The sequence below is a fragment of the Pomacea canaliculata genome, linkage group LG10, assembly GCF_003073045.1.
Source record: "Pomacea canaliculata isolate SZHN2017 linkage group LG10, ASM307304v1, whole genome shotgun sequence".
NCBI classification, from domain to species: Eukaryota; Metazoa; Mollusca; class Gastropoda; order Architaenioglossa; family Ampullariidae; genus Pomacea; species Pomacea canaliculata.
This window is the reverse complement of record NC_037599.1, coordinates 14481985-14502711: the sequence shown is the minus strand read 5'-3', so window position 1 is coordinate 14502711 and position 20727 is coordinate 14481985. Positions and strand designations below refer to the sequence as shown.

At 38.8% G+C, this 20727-nt stretch overlaps 2 protein-coding genes across 3 annotated transcripts in view; one reads left to right on the top strand and one right to left on the bottom strand.

The window, feature by feature from the left end:
* LOC112574547 (ubiquitin-protein ligase E3C-like) overlaps nt 1-11874 on the top strand; it is a 48232-nt gene extending 36358 nt beyond the window's left edge. Inside the window, exons 13-24 of one of the 2 annotated variants that reach the window (XM_025255699.1) lie at nt 582-802; nt 1437-1541; nt 1879-1963; nt 2687-2781; nt 3038-3179; nt 7782-8026; nt 8268-8392; nt 8875-8965; nt 9542-9640; nt 10185-10341; nt 10428-10558; nt 10761-11874. In XM_025255699.1, the coding sequence (XP_025111484.1) occupies nt 582-802; nt 1437-1541; nt 1879-1963; nt 2687-2781; nt 3038-3179; nt 7782-8026; nt 8268-8392; nt 8875-8965; nt 9542-9640; nt 10185-10341; nt 10428-10558; nt 10761-10931 (1667 nt within the window). In that variant the 3' untranslated portion in view covers nt 10932-11874. The remainder of the gene's footprint in view (nt 1-581; nt 803-1436; nt 1542-1878; nt 1964-2686; nt 2782-3037; nt 3180-7781; nt 8027-8267; nt 8393-8874; nt 8966-9541; nt 9641-10184; nt 10342-10427; nt 10559-10760) is intronic. The other variant, XM_025255700.1, reaches the window with a different exon arrangement.
* On the bottom strand, nt 7906-17555 carry LOC112574549. The gene is made up of 3 exons (XM_025255703.1): nt 16754-17555; nt 16324-16432; nt 7906-8036 (listed from the first exon to the last, which is right to left on the bottom strand). Exons 1-3 carry the CDS (start codon nt 16980-16982, stop codon nt 8006-8008), a joined length of 369 nt encoding a protein of 122 aa, XP_025111488.1. The 5' UTR covers nt 16983-17555; the 3' UTR covers nt 7906-8005.
* Between the last annotated feature and the right edge of the window lie 3172 nt (nt 17556-20727).

Sequence of the window (20727 nt, the reverse complement as noted above, 5' to 3'; positions counted from 1 at the left end):
TTGAATAGCCAGACACCTCTAAAAGTGTCTGCAGTTCTACGCAATGAGAGAGAGAGGCACGTTCTGTCAAAAGAGTTGCATCAACTTCCATTAGGCCACTAATTCTACAAGATCAACAGACTGAGGCTATCAGTTGTTTTTGCTGTGCAACTTTTGAATGGTGCAGTGTGTGAATGAATGCAGGATCTTATCGTAAACCTGAGCCATGATTGTATGAGTCTGTTTGGTGGAGTAGATATCAATGCGTTGTGGTATTGTTTTTTTGTTGTTACACTTTTATATAAAGCTGTATCTAATTGCTGTCTGGGATAAAGAAAGTCTTGTCTTAATGACAAAATCTTCTCATAACTGTTTTCACCTTCCCAAGAATATTTTGCTATTTTGAAATTATGCCTTGAGAAGAATCTATTAAATGAGAAGAAACAAATCAGTTGATATGAAAAGAGGTTATGTACATCATATGATACCATAAAGTTTAGCTGACTGTCTGTTAATTATCTGAAAATAAGCTGGTTTTCTAAAATCTGACATTTTTCTAAGGCTGCAGATGAAGTTTGTTTCTGGTTCCTTTTTTAATTTAGAGCCTAGTTCCAGCATGCCATTCACCCTTAGAGAAATGGTGCCAATGAGCCTGGCACTTCGCAATGCATGTCTTGGTATCATCGAGCTAGCACATCCTGATGCCAAGTTTGCAGTCAATGAAGATTATCGTCAAGCACTTCACTTGACTGGCATTCAAAGTCGACATATAACGGATGAGGATGATGAAAATGAAACTCGCTTCTGGGCGTATTTATTTAAGGTACTCCTTCATAGCATCGTATATACTTCATTCTTCATACTAAGGTCTGATTTCTTGCTGGAACCAATAAAGTTGATAAGAATTGATGAACATCTACTTATATGAAAATTTGGCTAAGACTTAGAGTTTATGCTAAATCAATGTGTGTTTCCTTCATGTAGTAGGAGATTAAAGAACAGTAAAACAATAAGAAAAGAGGAGGAATATGGGACTGGAAGAGGTACAGAAGAATGAAGACTGTGGACACGAAAAAAGCTAGATTTTTAAGGCCTTCCTGAAGAGACTGCGCATTGACTCAGGGATCTTTGAGAAAATTCTACTCCATATAATTCAGTGTGGAAGAAAATAATTGACTATTAGATTTTTTTCATCATTTGAAACACAACTATAGAATTAGAGAAATGTTGCTGCCCAGAGAGACGACAAATGTAGATCAAACAATCCTGCTGCAAGAGGGAGAAGAAATTTCAGCGAGATGGGTATGCAGTAAGAGTTGGGAAGCCAGTGGTGGGTGCAGAGCAGTGGGGTTTAATCCATTTTCATTGTTCTGAAATGCAGCATCACCCTAACCTTTGTAAGGAGTTAGTCTAATACTGAGACACAAAGTGCAACACAGACAATTATTATTTTGCAGGCAATCTCCACATTGGTCCGTCAGATCCACAGCCGTGATAGTCGCAGACCTTTTTGCCGACAGGACCACTGGCTGGCCTCACAGGTGTCTATACAGGCTGACAAGGTATTTCTATCTTTGAATTTTCAGATAGATGTAGCACACTTGAATCTGGTAGGTCTTTTCATGGCAGCTGTCTACTGCACTATTTGTGGACCACAACAAAACACTCCTTTGTCTAAAAGGCAGAAAAGCAAGAAGTTTTATCAATATTTGCATTATTTCAATACGCACAGTGCTTGTCATGCCACAAACTAAAAACAGTATGAGCAGCTGTTGATAAAGAGAACCCACCAAATATAAAAACAAATTGGTGTGAGACAGTAAAGCCACATGACTCAGTTTTGGGGTTGCATGACTGATTATGCTTTCTCTTTTTTTTCTCCTCTTTTTCTTTAAACAGCCATCTCAGATTTACAAAGCCCGAAATTCAATATTCATCAGACGTCCCTTTGCTTCACTGAGACCCTTGACAAAAATGAACATTGGTATGTGTGTACATATTCTGTTATCACTTTTTTGGTGATGCTTATCCCTGTTATCTTTAAACACAAAATTTGCTGATGCCATTAGCAGCATCAGCGTAGTATCTGTATGAAGAGCCTAACCTTTCACTTAATTTTATTTAAGGTATGCAGCTGTAAAGTAAATTAGTGAAATTTAACTCCAGTCTGTTTTCACACCTAACAATCTTCCCACACACAATTTTTACCATTTTAACTTGTTCTACTGTATGAAAAATAGAAAAATAAATGTGTGCATCACTGACACTTTGCAAAGAAAGGAAGAAATGGAGTTGGATGCAGTGGATATTCTGCTGATGAAAAACTAAAATGCTGGCCTCATATCGATGGACATCAGTTTACCCATGAGTAAAAATACTATAACCCTATATACTATAACCCTAACCCTGGGTAAGAAATCAGCAGGTTAAATTACCCCATACTTCAAGTTATCAACAGGCTAACTGACTGGCAAAGTGGCAATTGCTGCATTTCATATGTAATTTAGGGTCAGAGGTTGAGGTGTGAAATTTAGACTAAAGGGGAAATTATTGAAGAAGCTATAGCAAGTCAAATTCATTCAATCGCATTTATGATCAATGAAGAAATAGTCATAAAATAGACATAAGAATAGAATGAAGATGGTGTTCGTTTACTGAAATTCCTTAAAACTTATCATTGCTTTTCTTACCACTTTCTTTTTCTTAGATGATGAGCGTCCTCCTCTGGCTAATCGTGAAGTCCGCAATTTGATTATACTGACGGAGCTGCCTTTTGTTGTGTCTTTTGAGGAGAGAGTCAAGGTTTAAAAAATTGCATGTGCTTCTTGCTATGATGGGTATTTTCAGCAATGATAAGGTTTTTTTTTTTATATCCTTTATAGGTGCATAAGTGTCTGTATGTGTGCTACAAACCTTGCCTTTAATCTAACATTTGCTTTGGACAAGTAACGATCTGTAAACCACAACATTTTGGCAAAAGGGTCAGTTTTTGCAATAGTTTCATAATCATAAAAGGAGCTTGTTTATTGAGTCCTTATGTGGGCACATTCATACATAGATATTGCAGCGACTGATCCAGGGAGAGAAGGAAGAGCACCAAGGTGAGATGCACAACTTCATGATGGGTCCCACTATCAGTGTCATGATAAGACGCAACTACATCTACGAGGATGCCTTTGAAAAATTATCCAGAGAAAATGGTAGGTAGCATTTTTTAACTTAAAGGACTAAAAGGGTGGAATGTTTTGTTAATGATCAGTCCCATTGGGCCCAGCTTCTCATGCCGGGGGTGAACACCCAGCCTCTTTCCGGCTGTGACTAAGCTGGCCCACACCTTTTTTCTTATGCTTTTCTTTTTTCTCGCTTATCTGGCCCTTTCATCAATATTCTTTTTCTAATCAAACATCTCCCTGTCATACTAGAGTTTTATCCTTCCTATCTTCCCACACCAACCAAGCGGCTGGTCATGTATTGCCCTAGCTTTGCTAGAAGGCTGTGGCTGGGGTCCATCTGGTCTTCATACTCAGAAGGCCAGAGTATATTCTTTATGTATCCCTGGTGCGACCCTGCTGGAAAAACCCTGTGGTACTGCTCGGTCACATCCCCTTGTTGGACTCCGTGGTGGATGGGGAGCATAAGGAGCAAACCAAATCATGGCACCAAAAAAAACAAACCTAAGAAAAGGCACCAGAGAAAAAGAATCTTCAGACAGTGAGGATAAAGTGAAAGATTGCGTGAGAGAGAATGTTGAAGGGGCCTGGCCCTGTTTTCTTATGGTGGAGGGTGCTGAGCCTGCCTGGCTGTTCTCGTCCCTCTCCCCTTTCGCAATAGCAAAGGGGGTTAAGAAACTTCTCTACAACCTTTTCAGCTGTTAGAAGTCTGTGTACTGGACAAGAAATTGCGCAGTGCGCAGATCAGAAAGCGTCTGAGGCTCTGCGCCGATGGGGTGGAAAATAGTTTGTCGACCGCCCATAGAAGTAACTCCTCATTGACCCCTCAACTCTTCAAAAGAGGAGTTGGGGGGGGGGTCATTCATTGCCCTGATCTTGCCAGGATGTCAGAACGACATCAAATCAGAACTGGCACCCCAGGGGGTCATAGTGGTGCAAAGGGTCATCCTAAAGAAGGACGGAAAATCTGTTCCTACTATTACTCTTTTCTTAACTTTCTGTTTTCCCAAAATATCTGACTTCATTGAGGTTGGGTATTTGCAGGCCAAAGTCTTTCTGTACGTACCTTCAACATTGAGCTGCTTCAACTGTCAGCGTTATGGTCATGGGGCTAGCTTTTGCAAGTTCCAAGCCTGCTCTTTTCGCTGCGGCGATACAGGCCTTGCTGCAGTTGATTGTTCTAAAGCGCCAAATGTGCAAATTGTGACGGATCTCATGTTGCTTCTTCTAGAGACTAGCAAAAGTGGAAAGAAGAGACAGCACATATGCGCAAAATCTGGTGTCTTTTACACCGATACTCGCCATCGCTTAGTGGGTGGCTCCTTAGGAACATCTTCTACTGTAAGCTCCATTTTCTACTCGGCAGCTGTTGCAAGATGACCGTCAACCTCTGTATCTATCGTGACATGGGTCTCTTCCAAGGGCATTGTCCCAGTCCACTAGGCTATGCCTTCTCCTCCTTCTCCTTCTACAAGCTGTGGTAGTACCCAGTCATCTCAAAAATCTCAAACCACACAAGCATCTCAAGCCACACAAGCATCACAGTCCAAGCATCCCCCTTCACCAGTCAGAAACACTGCATGCCAGCAAGCACGCAACACAAAATCACCAAGGAACAAGATCAGCACACTGCAGACAGATAACACAAAAACAAAACCAAAGTCGCCAGAAAAGCCCACTACTCAGCAGAAAACATCTGGGACTACCACAGCAGCACCAATAATCTGTTTCCAGTGGATGGATGTGGATGAGCAACATTTGGTGTCGCCTTCTCCATTCTGCTGCCCCTAGCCTTCCTTTTCTTCTCCTTCCTCTGCTTCTGTGAGGTGCTCTGTAACTTTTCCTCGATTAACAATGTGTACAATCCTTTAATGGAACTGTCGAGGGATCCGAGCCAACTTTGAAGAACTCCGATGCCTAGCATCTTGTTTCTCTCCCGATATTATAGCATGCAGGAGACTCTTCTCCTACCTTCTGCCACCGCTTTTTCCTTCAAAGGCTTTCGAATTTTATGTCACAATTTTCAGACTTGTGTTTGCTGGGATCATTTTTTATGGAAAGTGATCGCTGCCTTTTGAACGACGGTTCTAACACCTTTTGTCACCCATACAGTAGGAGTGTCAGCAGTCAATTTGTCAGTAGTCAGGCCAGCACTGTTACTAGATTTTAACTGGGCTGTACATGGCAACCTGTGCAGCAGCGATCACTTTCCTATAATCTTACAATTTTTAAGTAACTTGGAGCAGGACAATAATCTTTATAACTGCTGGCGAAATCTGACTAAGGCTCTTTTTTCCAATGATTTTGACCACCCTCTTATGGTCCAATTTCATAAAATTCATGCAGCACTCATTCATCGCAACAAGGATATTGTTTTTATTTGGGCTCCACGCTATGCTGGTATCCCAGGCAGCAGTTCCATCCTGCCAGCCGCAACAGGCTTCTTCAGCCGGACTTGTGGAAAGCTGCTCAATCTTCTCTGCAGAATTTCATGCCATCTTTCTTGCCTTACAGCATGCTCACTGCTCTTCAGAGCAAAAACATTTTTTTATTATTTCAGACTCCCTTTCTGCGCTCCAAGCTCTTTTTTCCAATGATTTTGACCATCCTCTTGTGGTCCAACTTCATAAAATTTATGCAGCACTCATTCATTGCAACAAGGACATTGTTTTCATCTGGGTTCCTGGTCATGCTGGCATGCAAGACGATGTTCAAACAGACCAGGCAGCCATGGCTGCATGTCATTCTCCTGGCAAATTACTAGTATTATCAGACTAAATTTATCTTCTTGGCCTATGTTCAGTCCCTGTGGGTTGCTGCTCCCAAAGTAACATCATCAGTGTGATATGAATTTTTTCTACATTCCTGCCTTGCATCTGTCATCACACTAATCTCATTGGTCAGAGGAGACTGTTCTGCCCTTGATTGGCACTTCAAGAAATCAACGGCTGAAAATCCGTGGCAGCTATTTCTCAAAAGTGTATCCATTTACATGTCCCAAATTGGCACACTTAGCAAATTTTTTATATTGCATGTGAATAATCCCTGATGTAATGTAAGCAAGGTGCATTCTTTCGCTTATAGAATATCTGTCAACTAGTGGAGACAACTAGTTCCAGATGATATTATGTCCATTAAGACAACCAGAAATGATCAGCACCTGCCCATCCATTTTTGACATCTTCATTTTGAGCAAAGAGGTGCACGAGACTGAATGTGCATGAACAGGATTTACAATGTCCTTCACCTTGTCATGCTCACCAACAAACATGAACCATAGGGCCACTTTTGTAGATGGTGAATGTGGTGAATGGGCACTGTATTAAAGGCATGACTTGTAGCCCATTTGTAAAAGTTCAAACATTGCACCCAAACGCAGGTGTACTTTATGTCAGTCACCAGGGGAATAAACTGAAAATGTTGAATATTGTTATCCATGCTTATGAGTAAAGAAAGATATATAAATATAAAGAAAGATAAATGAAAGCAATAAAAATAAAGTGTTAAAATTCATTTGTCTTTGTGTTTATGCCAACCTCTTCTCCTTTATTTTTCTCTCTTTTTTATTGAGAATACGTTCAATGGTTGGTCCAAACTCTGACAGTATGTTCATTTGCAAACTATTTCACCTCAACTTTCTAAGCATGAGCAGAAAGTACTTGGCTGAGAAAGACGTTTTCTTGTTAGGGTAGTCGGCACCGCCTGTGATCTCCACCCTGCCTCAGAGTCAGGGTACCAATTAGAGAAAACTGACTGCGTGTAAAAGTCAGCACTGTGTGTACTCCTACCTTCCCTCACCCAGCCAAAACCATTTTAAAAACCACCCGCAAGAAGTTCCACCATTAGTGTCCTTGTAGAGCTGGTGGCATATGACTTTGCACTGATACATGAAGTTGAAACTTAGTAGGTTTTACATCACTGTTCCTTGTCTTTTTGCTCCATGTCCATGAATTAGTCCATTGCTTTATACCTTATAGATAGCAGCCAGTTACAACAAGGCCTTACATAGATTCACTGACCAGGCTGTATTTATCCTAGGCGACTTTAACAATTGTGATATTAGTGCTGAATTGCCCTCCCTATACCAACATGTTAGCTGTCCCACTCGGCAGAATCGTGTGTTAGACAAATGTTACAGCTCTATCTCAAATACTTATGCAAGCAGATGCAGGCCCCCAATGGGGAGATCCGACCACAATGTGGTTCGTCTCATCCCAAGATACCAACAGAAAGTGAAAACTGCTAAACCAAAAGTCATAGAGATTAAGCAGTGGTCACACGAGAAGATCGAGGCACTGCGGGGCTGTTATGAGGCAACAGACTGTCAGCTGTTCTTTGACAGCTGCTGTGATTACGACGCACTCACAGAAACCTTTTTTTTTTTTTGAGATCCCAACAAAGAAAAATTTCTGTCTCTTGCGACCATAGACAATAAAGATGTCTTGTATCTTGTATCTTATACAGTCTTAAGTTCTATGTACCATGTATCATCATCATCTTTTTATTTATTTTAATTTTTTTTTGCCAGAACATTTTAGACTTGAAAAGTAGTGTGGTGGCATATCCTGTTCAAATGTCTTCAAGCAATAAATTATTTGACTTGTTTAAGCATTATGAATTGACCTTCAACAGAGCCAAATCTCAAACTTAAGATGCGGGTACAGTTGGTGAACATTGCTGGAATGGATGAGGCTGGAATTGATGGCGGCGGCATCTTCAGGGAATTTTTGTTGGAGCTTCTGAAGACAGGATTTGATCCCAATCGAGGCTTCTTCATGTATACGGCTGATCGCTTGCTCTATCCCAATCCTCAGGCCAGTGTTCTGATGCCCAACTTCACAGAGCACTTCTTCTTTTTAGGTCGAATGTTGGGCAAGGTCAGGTTTGCTGTTTTAACATATAGAACATATTTTCATGATTAACATTGTGCAATGTTAACTGGCAGAAAATTTTGTGTGCTAAATTTTGGGGTGATAATTGTACATAGCATTCTTATGTCCACATTATGATTGTCACATTTGTGTCAACTAGACTTGCTGTTTGCAACTTTTTCAGATGCCATGATAATTTTTGCACTACAGATCTCTAATTTATATGTTTCTCACATCTTCCCTCCAGGCCTTGCTGGAGAACATGCTGGTTGAGTTGCCTTTTGCCAGTTTTTTCTTAGCAAAGATTCTCTCTCACAGCTCTGCAAATCTTGACATTCACCATCTACAGTCTCTGGACCCCATTATGTACAAGTATGTAGCGTTTTCTTTAATTGCTTTGAATGCCTCAGGATGCCAGTTAATTATATTCCTTCTGCAGTTTATTAGTGAAAAATACTCAAATATGGATATTATCTAGCCCCTTTCTGCTATCATAAAAGCATTATGACATTTGTTTGCTTTTAAATGAGCATGAACCAGATAATGCAGTTTTACATCCAAGAGTATGCATTTGGCTAGGAAGGTCATACACTTGAAAAAGAAGTAGGGACTAACAAAAGTATTGATTTTTAAAATTTTGTATATTTTATCCCAACCAAAGATAATCAAGCAGGCCATGGTTTCAGATTTTTAATGGTCAGTGAAATTTTGAAAAACTTGTGTGGCTATGCAAAGGCTTCTCTTAAAATGACATTTGATGATGTATTGTGAACAAATTAATACAATGTTTATTTACTTGAATTTTGTGATAATAATATAAGGAAATGAGTGTAAATAAAGTGATTTGTGTGCAGGAATTTATTGTACCTTAAGAATTATGAAGGAGATGTGGCAGATCTTGGTTTGGACTTTACTGTAGTGAGCAATGACTTTGGGGAAACTAAGGTAATGACAAAGTGATTGGATTGATGTTTTACATAACTAAATCAATGTGTCACAGTAAGCTAGTCCACCTCTGAAAACAAAAAGGATATTATGTGTAAAAAGCTTTAAATAAAAATCATTTTTTTTTGAAGTGCTGATCTCCAGAAAAGTATATTACTCCCTGCATTAGCACCCTTTCTCTTAAAAGAATTTTGCTGCAATGTTGTCACCAGATGAAGTTTTATTAAACCTTCACAGATAAACCAGAATCAAAATGCTCTAACCTCTTTAGTAATTTTTAGTGTTAGTTTTGATTAGTACTTGGGCTTGGAATTTAATACAAAAATGGTAAACCCAAGCGATATTCAGGGTAATGCTGCATCTGGGGTCATATGTGGTGACGTTGATCAATTTTGATTATATAATTCCAAGCTAAATTAATACTGAGGGTTAACTGTTCTTGTGTAATATTGAAATTTATGTCTATCTGAACATCAATGTGATGGTCAATGTCATGTAGCCAGTTAGATGAACAGCATTGCTTGTTTCATCCATGTACTCAGGGCATAAATCCTTCATTTGGACATTTTCCTGCAGGTAGAAGAACTAAAAGCAGGAGGACGGCAAATTGCTGTTACCAGAGAAAATCGCATTGAATATGTGCACCTCATGGCAGACTATCGTCTGAACAAACAGGTAATTCATAAGCGTGAACTTTCATTATTTCTCATTGTGACCTGTTTTTTTAGTTTATATTTCTAAAGGTTTATAAGGTCAGACATGAAAGTTTATAGTTACTGACAGTTTAAAGATATTGTAATGGCAATTTAAGTTTATTTAAAAAGCGCAGTGATTTAAATTTTAAAATAATTTGGATGTAAAGTTATCAGTGTCATCATAAGTCACAAAGATCACTTAGTTGCCAGTGCGGTGACTAAACAGAATAGGCAAAAATAACCCATGACCAGTCCATAATTGAAAGGAATTTTCTATCAGATCTGGTGGGCATCAGAAAAGCAGTGAGAATTTCTTAAGGTTTAACTTCTGCCTACTTGCATTCACCACACACAAACATCACCATGCTCTGCATTATTTTTATTTGACTTTTTTCTAAAATGCCAATGTTCAGATGCTTGTAATTCTTTTTTATTTTATTTTTATGCAACCTAAAATATATTTCAACAAATGTTTCTCAAGACTGTCATTCTCATGTCACTGATATGCATTTAAAATTTTTTAGATCCGACAGCACTGTGCACACTTTCGACAAGGCATGGCAGATGTGATAAAGTTAGACTGGCTACAGATGTTCAGTAGTCAGGAGCTGCAGGTTCTGATCTCAGGTGCCTCTATACCAATCGACATCTTTGATCTCCGTCAACACACCAACTACTCAGGTACATGTTAGTCATTGTTCATTGTTGTCTGTTTGATGCCCATCACCTTTACACGTACACTTAATAGACAAAAGATCTTCTTGCAGGTGGCTACAGAGATGATCATCCAGAAATAGTAATGTTCTGGGAAGTTGTGTCACAATTCACAGATAAACAAAAACGACAGCTGCTTAAATTTGTCACCAGCTGTTCACGCCCTCCTCTGCTTGGCTTTAAGGTCAGTAACTTTGCTTTGTGTAGATCGCTAAAGAGTGTAAAAATTTATAAATTTACATCATGGTACTTTAAGGGTTTCATAAAGATAATATTCCTGCTGCAGCATTTGTACCTTACATTCTGCAGTTTGACAGATAATAGTGCAAGGTTTGTACTGTGTATTCTGTATAAAGTTTGACAAAATAAACTTGTGCGTGTTGCAGGATTTGTACCCTGCATTCTGCATCCATAATGCAGGGAATGAGCAGGACCGCTTGCCCACATCCAGCACTTGTATGAACCTACTGAAGCTGCCCGAGTTTAATGACCAAAACATTCTGCGCACTAAGCTGCTGTATGCTATAGAAGCAGATGCTGGCTTTGAACTTAGCTGAACACTTCTTGGTCATCAAAGATCCACATCTGATGCACTAATCCCTGAAGAGCAAATATAGACACTTAAAAAAAAAAAACTGCTCTTTTTATAGTACTGTAACTGCTGTCAGAAGTATATGTGCATCACTATGCCCATCTGACCATATTATGTGGTAGCTGCGCACTAGATTCAATTGTTATAAATCTTTAAAAACTGGTGATAAATTGTTACAATCTTTGGTTGTCTTCTGTACATGTATTTCACCATTCTGTTGAGAAACCACACTGGCTATGATATATGGAGTTCCTATCAAACGTGGAAAGTCTAAGTAGATATAAATGTACGTACACAAATACAAAAGATAAACATTGACCTCTTAATATAGATGTCTTAGACTAAGAAGGAGAGTATTGGATTGGAAAAGTGAACTAAGCATAAAACTCTTATCCAAGTAACTATCCAGATACAAATCCTGAATCAGCATCATAGGTAAGTTGAAAATAGCTAGAGCTGTTGGCATAGTAAATTTTGTGATCTGCTGGACTTATGGGAAAACTACATTTTTGTGGACCTTGGTAGCATCTCCTCACTGCTCCCATGCTGTTTAAAGAGGTCAGCATACTTATGTTATGCTGTTTGTTATTTGTAGAGATCCGCATATTTATAATCTATATTTATGATGCTCTTATTCAGGCTATTTATGGGCTCAACACTGAAGTGTACAAAGGAGCACTTCCTTCTCTAGCGTTAAGTGTTTTTTTTAACTGAATCACTTTTGACATTGACATTAAATATTTGAATATGCATGAATTGTGTTTTGCATAGGGTGTACATGGTGGTATATTATAAACTTTACAACAAGCATAGTAGTGTGTAACTTGTATAGAATGTGCGAAGTGGTGAACAAAATGTTTTGTTTGGAAACTTTATTTCTGATTTGAGCAATAAATCTAATCGGCAAGGATTTGGCTTCTGCAAATTCAAAACAAGTACAAACAGAACATTTCAGAATTTCTGAATATGCACAGAGATTCTGGCACCTACCATTCTACTAGTGAAACATATCAGATAAGAGATAAGGTGGACATGTAGCTATAATTTTTTTACTTATCGTTACTGAAATTACGTTTTCCCTTACCACTAATCCCTCCTGATTACCAGTTGGTGCAACTTACCATGTAGTGGGGTGGCTTGTGCACGTTGATCCACAGAGCTATGTCAGCAGGAGCCTTGTGCTCCTGGCAGGTCTAACCAAGCTGAACAGCTGTCAGGGGAGAGGCCAGACTAAAATGTTGCACCCTGGCCTTGCAGGTTTGGAGTTTTGCTTTGGGCTAACAACCCACTCATGTAAAAACAAAAAAGGCTGTTTCAGAAACCGCAGCAGTACCACTGCGTGCTAGTGAAAGCCTTAAGGAAGCCAGCTCGCTGACTCATCTTTTGACGACCAAGGCAAGCACCATGATAGAGACCTGGAACATCAGAACCCTCTACAAAAGTTACTTGAAGAACCCTCATTTGTTTTGCTCTTACTACATTAGTTTGATTGTCTCATTGACACCAGTAGCTTATGGCTAGCTCTGGAAGGGCTCCTAGACTGCATATCAGACATGTTGAAGTGGCTGAGGTGAGGTATTCTGTTACTCAGCAACTGTTAGAACGATTTAAGACAAGCGGCAGGACTGAACAACTCTCTCATTGTGGACAGCTCTGAATGACGGGACACTGCAACCACGTTCATAAGGTCGATAGCTCTGTGCAACCACGAACTAATATCCGTCTGTGGTGCAACAGAACCATTACTGCTGAACATCTGAGAATGGCAACACCTCACTGTCAGCCAGCAGACCATCTGTACCAGTATAATCTCCATAGCAGTACTGCTGCTGTCTATGGGCCACTGACAGGTACTCCACAAGGATTGTGTGCAGTGGTGCACATCACACAGGCTGGACAAAGCACCTCCTCATCTTTATTTTTACTTTAGTTTTAAATTTTTAAAAAGTTTCGAATTCTTGTGGAAGTGTGTGGTGCTAAACACTTTTTTCTTGTGCCATTTTTTTTAATGGCAAAGTGTCAGTGAGACACTGATACACCCCACCAGCTAACAAGTGATGGTATGTATATATAAACAGTGGAATGGGTACTGCACACAGGAAAGCGAAGTTCTAGCACATGACAATGTATTGAATGGGAGCAGTGTGAACACAGCAAGGGAGACAGGTAAACTCTGTCATGCACATGGGTCCTACAGGCAGTCCTGCACTGCCTTTGGAGATTGGGGGGGGGGGGGACGTAATTCCAACATTGCACAGTTAATCAGTCCATACACTCTTCCCTCTCAAGATCTCTCCTTTAGCATAAAGAGAAGGGTCACATAGTTTTCCATTGTGAACTAATATTGTTAACACAGCTTCACATAATGACAATTTTCATTTATATCTAGGTAATAATGCAAAAACGCTTTACTTCTAGTAGATGTCACAAGTAGGATTCTGAGACCATGGCAAGATACATTTCACATGTATGATGATGTCTGAATGCTTGCATGTATGAAAATTTTTCCCCTATTAATGTGTTTGATGAATAGACAAGTCCCTCAAAACTTGAAAATGTTTCTGCCTTTAATGGTACAGTCTTTTTTTTTTTTCTTCGTTTACAAGAGCACGTCAAGTTGGTCGGACATGGCATGGTCTGTAATAGTAATCAATCAATCTTTATTGTCTGTACCAGGCATAATCTAGGACAAATTTTCCTTTAGCTCTCAAAATAATTTATATATGTGAACATAACATAGTATGTATATATATAAAAACACAAACACCCATATAATGACATTTAACATACACTCACACCTATACCGTCTCAGACATACACATTAACTTCATCCAATGCATCACGTCTGTCATCTCCAAATAAGATCCTATTGAGGATCAATGAGGCACTGTCGATCTTTCAAGCATGGGAGTGGTGATAAAAGTGAACCATGAACATTTATGGCAGCACTGCGAAGAAAGTATCTTGAACTAGATGATGTAATTTCTCCTTAAAAGGTAATATGATAGGCTTACAAGTCTTTGTTCCTTTTATATACGATGATAATTGTTGCTGGCAGGAAGGACATTAGGTAGGCAGCTTTCTGTGCACGTGCCACTCAATCTGTAGCGCCTGCCAAAGGGCAACAGTTCAAAGTTGGGATGGAGAGGATACTAAATGCCATCTTTCGGACTGCATGAAGGTATACAGGTCAGAAAGGGGCAGCTGTGATGTACCAATGATTTTATTTGCCTGGTGGATGACTCTTGCTTTGTCCTTAACATGGAGGTGAGGATATCAGGCGGCGATGTTAATTAAATACGAAGATACCCCAAAACCTTGAAGCAGCACTTTTGTCTGTAGGACCTTGTGAATGATCACCGCAAGATTCAATTGTAATGTGGCAACATTCAGAAAAGGTGATGATTTTCTGAGCTTATATTGCGTCATATAACATAGTATCAACTACAAACAATTCGTTGGTGTTTATTGTACCATGTGATCCAGTGCCACAAACTACCCTTATTCGTCCTCACTCCTTGGCTTTTATGCTGCGTATTTACCAGCTTACAGCCTTTCTCCAGTAACTATTAACTATTCAATAGACCTAATTAAGTCTACTCAAATTCTCTAGACGCAAGTAATGATTGTAAGGCCCCAACGTATCGATTCAGACCAATCTGACGAGACAGACATAATTATGATTACGGTTGCTTAATTGCGTTTGTTCGCTCTTGCTTCCTCGAAGAATTTTTGTGATCAGATCCAAAGTTTAAGTCAATATTACAATAACTTGGCCATATTAGTAAGATCGAATGGCTAATACCATGATTAACTTGTGTTACGTGTCCATGCTAATACTGCTCAGGCCATACTACGTAATTGTCAAATCACCATGCGAAAGATTCAAGCAGTTGCATGGTGATTCAGGGCTTCTGCTAAGGCATTTTATATCTGAGAATAACTTCTCTGGTAATGTAAACATATACAGATTGCAAGCATGCATTCTGAAAATAAATGCTGATTTCAAACTAAAAAATTGCACTATAGCTACTCAATAGGCACTATGGATTTATGTAAATTTACAATGCAGCAACAAAGCCGAACTATTTTGTCTATGATCATCACCAGGCTTTGTTGCCATCAGGTCAATAGGCACTTTAGACTGCAAAATTCCAAACTTTCTGCGAACAAAGCCTATAACTCTCTCAACATGAATTTGTACAGAGGCTATTTTTCTCGAATTTTCAACTTGTAGTGGGTGAAGTTGCTTTTTCCCATGGGTAAAATCTGGAATTATTAATTTAGCTTGATAAAAAAGAACTTCATCTTCAATGTTGAAACCTCTGTCGGCCATAATTACATCTCCTGGTAACAAGTTGGACAACAAAGAAGTATTTTCAATGATGTGTTTGTCTGAAGCCCTGCCATCAAATGCATCTGAAATGTAGCTGATTGAACCTTGTGGTGTGATCCATTTCAGATATTTGGCAGAATCTTCTTCTTCTTCGTCGATCACTCAAATGGACACGCCTGCCTCCTGCACAAATGATGCTGTGCGCCGCAGGTCCACTAGGCTGCCGTGTAGCTTCCTCGATACTGGCGTTTCATCAGTCCAAATGTGATATTTGGCAGAATTATATTTTTTATAGTTGGAATAAACTTGGATCTGATTGGTTTGGCCTGAGGGTTTCTGTGCTTCAAGTTCAAAACAGTCAACAATAACAGCAACTTTATCTTTAAAGTTTTCTCTAAAGCACATAGGCATAGACAGTTTCAGAGCTTCTCTTGAAGGCCAGTGTAACAAAAAAGACAACCGTGCTACAAGTACATCAAGAGTTCTATGAAAACTCCTTTGCACAGTTGACACGGATACTTTCAGCTGATACCCTATATCCTGGAATTGGTAGTTCAGTCTGATCTTAATTAAACACGGCAAAAACTCTTGCTCTTTGGACAGTGACTGTGTTTGATTAGACATGTATGGCTCTACCGTTCTGAAAATAATGTCCATTACTGCCAAATGAAGTCCCGTGTAGAATGGAACTTTAGCTTCATCTTCAACATACACCTGTCTTTCATAAATAGAACAATGTTGTCTGTTTTTAACTGAATCAAGAAGTCTGGTCTCATAGTCCTGCATGATTGCATCTATATTTAGTCCAGTCAAATCTGTTTGAGTGTTCTGATCATTTGAACATGAATCTTCTATGCCACCATGTAAACTTTCTTCGCAAGCACTTGAGCAACCAAAATCACTTTCACACAATTTTTCTTCCTGGCTTGTCTCACTGCTGATTGATTTTCGCTTCTTGCTTGCAGTAGGTAGAGTAGGGACAGATGCATTACTTCTTTTGCGAGACACAAGCCTCAAATACCTGTTTTTCGAAGTCTCAGCTTCTGAGCAAGTACTTGATCGTTCATGTCCCAAGTGTAGAGTGGGAAGCCAGGAAGGGCTGTTCCGGAAATTCACATAGGCTGGCTTTCCTAGACACAAGAATAAAACAACCCATGAATTACATCTTTGTGACATTGGCTACAAAAAATAATAATAATCAGCACTGAAACAAAATAAACCAAATACACGTCTAAAAAGAAAAATAATGAAATAGAAATAACATTTTTTAGCCTCTCTATAGCTATAGTTTATTAGTCGTGGTCATGCATAATGAAAGTCTTGTTTTGATGTTCACTCAAATCACGTGAACGGTCACCAACCTACACTGAAGAAAATATTTATCGCAATGTGTACAACATGCAGAATAACGTTAAATACTTTAGCAATTCGGAAAACGTCTGGTTTCTTACCGCCAACAAAGTGTTTCGAACAGATAAGTATTTTGTTCCACTTCTCTTCTGTTGTAATATCCTTTCGGTAAAGCCTTCCACAGACGATCCGTCGTTCTTCTGTAAGTATTCTTGTTTCGTCGCCTTGGTTCAAAATAATTTTGGGTATCCTATGAAAAGATACATCTAGAGGAACATTTCGTTTACTGCAGGGCTTGTTTCCGCATCCTTTTATACCGCAGACGACCATGATAACCGATCAGTTGCTAGCAAGCTTCAGTAACCACTGCTTCGGTAGGGTAATCAAAATGGCCGCTGAAGCAGCTCGCAAAAACTGATGACGTCACGTGAAAACCACCCATTCTTTGGGGTCCCGGGGACCCCTTCTTCAGATTTTTAAGGGGTCCCTGTTCTTCGCCCAGCTTTGGAGGGGACCCCATTGACGAAAATTGAAGGGGTCCTCCGAACTTTTAATGCAGAAGCCCTGGTCATTGGCACGTATGGACCCGTGAATGGTGCTGTATTAGTCCTAAAAATTTAATAGTTTATAATAAAATTATAACTGTGATAGTATCTTTTAAGCCTCATATTCTTATTGTAACCACCAAAACTTAAAATTACACATCATATCTCATGTAACACTTCAGAAATGACAAAAAGTAATACTGTAACTGGTAACTATAATATAGATTTTTTTGTTTGTTTGTTTACAATCTTTATACATTTTGTTATAAAGTCTTTATTAAAATTATTCTTCGCAGATTTATGTGATACAAGTGTGATATATTAAACATGATCAATATTCCTATCATCATATAGCATCTGCATGAAGATTTTGGGAATGTTTGCGACGATGAGCTGCATGCTAAAATTTCGTATTGGCTTTTTATCGAGACAGTTATGCTTGCAATGCTTGAAGAATGAAGTAATTATTTTTAGCAGATTTTAGAAGATCTAAGCAGTTTAAATTAAACGTTTGGAATAATAAGGCAAAATCAATAAACATTATTATTTATTTAGATAATATTTTGAAGATTCGTGCTCTTTTTTTCACAGTACTCATGCATGTTCTTTTCCGATCTCAAAGATTGTTTACTTCCGTTTGCAGGGATCGACCTTGAGTGTTATTTCGTTGGTATCGCTTGGTAATAATAATACGGGTTTCATTGTTATGCGAATATGTTGACACCAGTAATAATTAAGAATTTGCTCACAAACAAATATTTAGTGGGACACGAAATGATAACCGCTGATTTTAGAACAGTGTACTTGTGACTACATTTCGTTAAGAGTAAATGATCGAGGATTCACTAAAAAGCATTAATACTTTTTGTTAAAATAGGTTAATTACTAAACAAGTTAAATAATTCTTTGTGGCACATTTATATTATATTAATGAGTATTTGCTCTCAGTCGGTTAGCTAAATTTATTCTTTTATTTCTGCCAGTGCCATTTCGGAAGTCAATGATTCAGGGAGGCGTCAATTTATCTTGATATTGGTGTTTGAAGATTTTAGCATTTGATGTTTTGAAGTATAATATATTAAGGCCAGGATGGGGTCACGTTTACGCACAAGCACATTCAACGATTGTCATGGTTATAGTCATGTTGCTTTACACTTATTTAGTTTTGCGCGTACGTGTTCGGATTCGTCACAATAGTTTTTATATATCAGAAACAGCTTCTTGCTTATGTTATTTTGCAGTAGTTGCCTCATAGATGGCATCCCCAGTTATCTACACACCCATTACCAGAGCCCAGCTGGGATGGTTCACTCACCAGAATAAAAAGTGTGGTGAGCAGGAGATGGACTACTACCGTTGTGCTAGCCGTGTTGGTCAAGTCCGTGCAATGGTAGACTGTGTCCAAGAATACGAGGACTTTAATGAATGTGTATTTCACAATAAGCAGGTATTTTAAAAAAAGCAGACCTCAGTGTCATCTTTATTTGATGTTTACAATATTTTGTTGTAGTTGTCAAAAGTAAACTCTAGATGTATGTATTACTACATGGCACTAGAAACAAGAAGACCCTGACTCCTCATTCTCCTACCTGCCCCACAAATCATAAATGCTCTTAAAAGGATTCTAAAGGCAAAATAAAACTGCTTAGAATCGCGTAAAGAGTAAGATAAATTTGAATCTCGTCTATTTATATGTGTGTTCATGTGGAAAACGTTGAAGGTTTTTAGTAGAATGTTGTGTTTAATCAGAGAAATTACACGGGACTCTTTTTTTTTGCTTCCACGAAGTCTTACTCTCCGTCACGTGACCTATGACGTGTGGTTTCCATAGTGAGAACCATGCCTCGAGAATGTGCTGCACCCGATTGCCCCGAAAAGAGGGAAAAAGATTCAAAATTTTCTTTTCATCAGTTTCCGAAAGACAGAGCCTTACAAGCCTTACAAACAGAGTGCGTTAATTGAATAAACAGACGTCAAATCTCCGCAATGCTACAGACACTTCCTGTCAGAGACTGACGTCACAAGAAGACTCTTGACATCACAACAAGACTCCTCTCCTTGACTATCTCGGGAAGCTATCGATTTTACTCAGCGGAAGGACACAAGAGTCGATTTCACTGGATTTTTTCCATTTTTATAAACGTCGGCAACCAAAATAGTAATAATAAGTGGTAATTAAGTGTGAAACGAATCCTTTATTTCTCCTGTATTTCTCTCGTGCTCTGTAATTGTCACTAAATATATTTTTGAAACGTTTGACCATCGCCAGAGCCTTATCACAAGCCTTGAGTATCCCTTTAACAAGGACTCAAGAAGCATGATTAATTTGGTAGACCAGAGAACTAGTCTGAATAATTCAGTAGGTATGAAGATAAAGAAGTAAATATAAATTATTTACATTGAAGTTTAATCATTTTTACCCATGTATTTACTTTCAGACATTAGTAAAGACCGTAAACAAAGCATAGACACATGAAGAAATGTTTTTCTTTTTTTTTCAGTTTGCACGTTACTGTGCAATGCAGGAAGAGAGAAAGAAGCAGGGTCGCCCTTCCAAGCCTGTTCCACATCCAGATGTTGCCAACATTATTTAAAGGCTTGTTATTGATTAGATTGTATTCTAGTTGGTAAAAAGATGATGTAAAGCTTGATGATGTTAATAAAGCTCGTACCTTTATTACTGATCTCTTTTGATTGCCATTTTTCACTTTGTAAGAATTTACAATTTTATGAAAATGATTATAAATTAGTTATTGAGCAATTGATACAGATACTTCTTTAAAGTGGGGTCAAATAAAACTATTGCTTCTCTCATGAATTAATTTAGTTTTACTTTACAAGGTTAATATTTTCTGTATGTTAGTTTTAGAAGATTATCTGTAACCACATTTCTCATAATCTGAGAACTAAAACCAGAAGATGGTGGAGTTGTTAATTTAGCCATCATTGTCTCTATAAGTTGTGCTGTTTAAGAAAACGACATTCTTGGTAGGAATTTTCTGCTCAGAATTAATTTTGTCGAAATATGTAGAGTGATGTCCCTTTTCCTAACATGCCTGCGGACACTGCGCTCTTTTGTTTCGCCCCTGGATCTACATTGCCTTTAGTGTCTCATTAATTTTTTTTTTTCAGCTGTCGCTGCCATTTTTGTATGGTGATGAGTGTGTTTTCATGTGTGCGAGACCATGTGACTAAACAGTGTTCAGTTGGGAGGCCAGTATTCACTGAGAACTCATTTGCGTCATTCCCGAATAGGGCTATGTGAAAAATTTGAGAAGGAAAGAATGAACAGCTTTGATAAAAGTGTGCATGGGACCGGTGGGGGCTGTACAAAACAGACAATAATATGACATCACTTGACCTCTCCCGGCTGCTCGGTCACTTGGTTCATATCCGATACTAACCCTAACCCTGCAAGAGTTCATGGGGTCCCATAAGGGATGTTATACTCACAACCAGGTTGTGGGGGGTGATTGAACTTTCACCTTGTCTCAAGTTTCACTCTTACCAACACTTGGCACACCAAAAAC

Excerpts from the sequence above, each read along its gene's own strand:
- LOC112574549 (XM_025255703.1), bottom strand. The coding sequence starts at position 16,982 with ATGGTCGTCTGCGGTATAAAAGGATGCGGAAACAAGCCCTGCAGTAAA. Across the intron at positions 16,433-16,753 it reads TTCGAAACACTTTGTTGGCG|GAAAGCCAGCCTATGTGAAT; the intron begins GTAAGAAACCAG and ends TCTTGTGTCTAG. Across the intron at positions 8,037-16,323 it reads GCTGAGACTTCGAAAAACAG|CAAACCTGACCTTGCCCAAC; the intron begins GTATTTGAGGCT and ends ATGTTAAAACAG.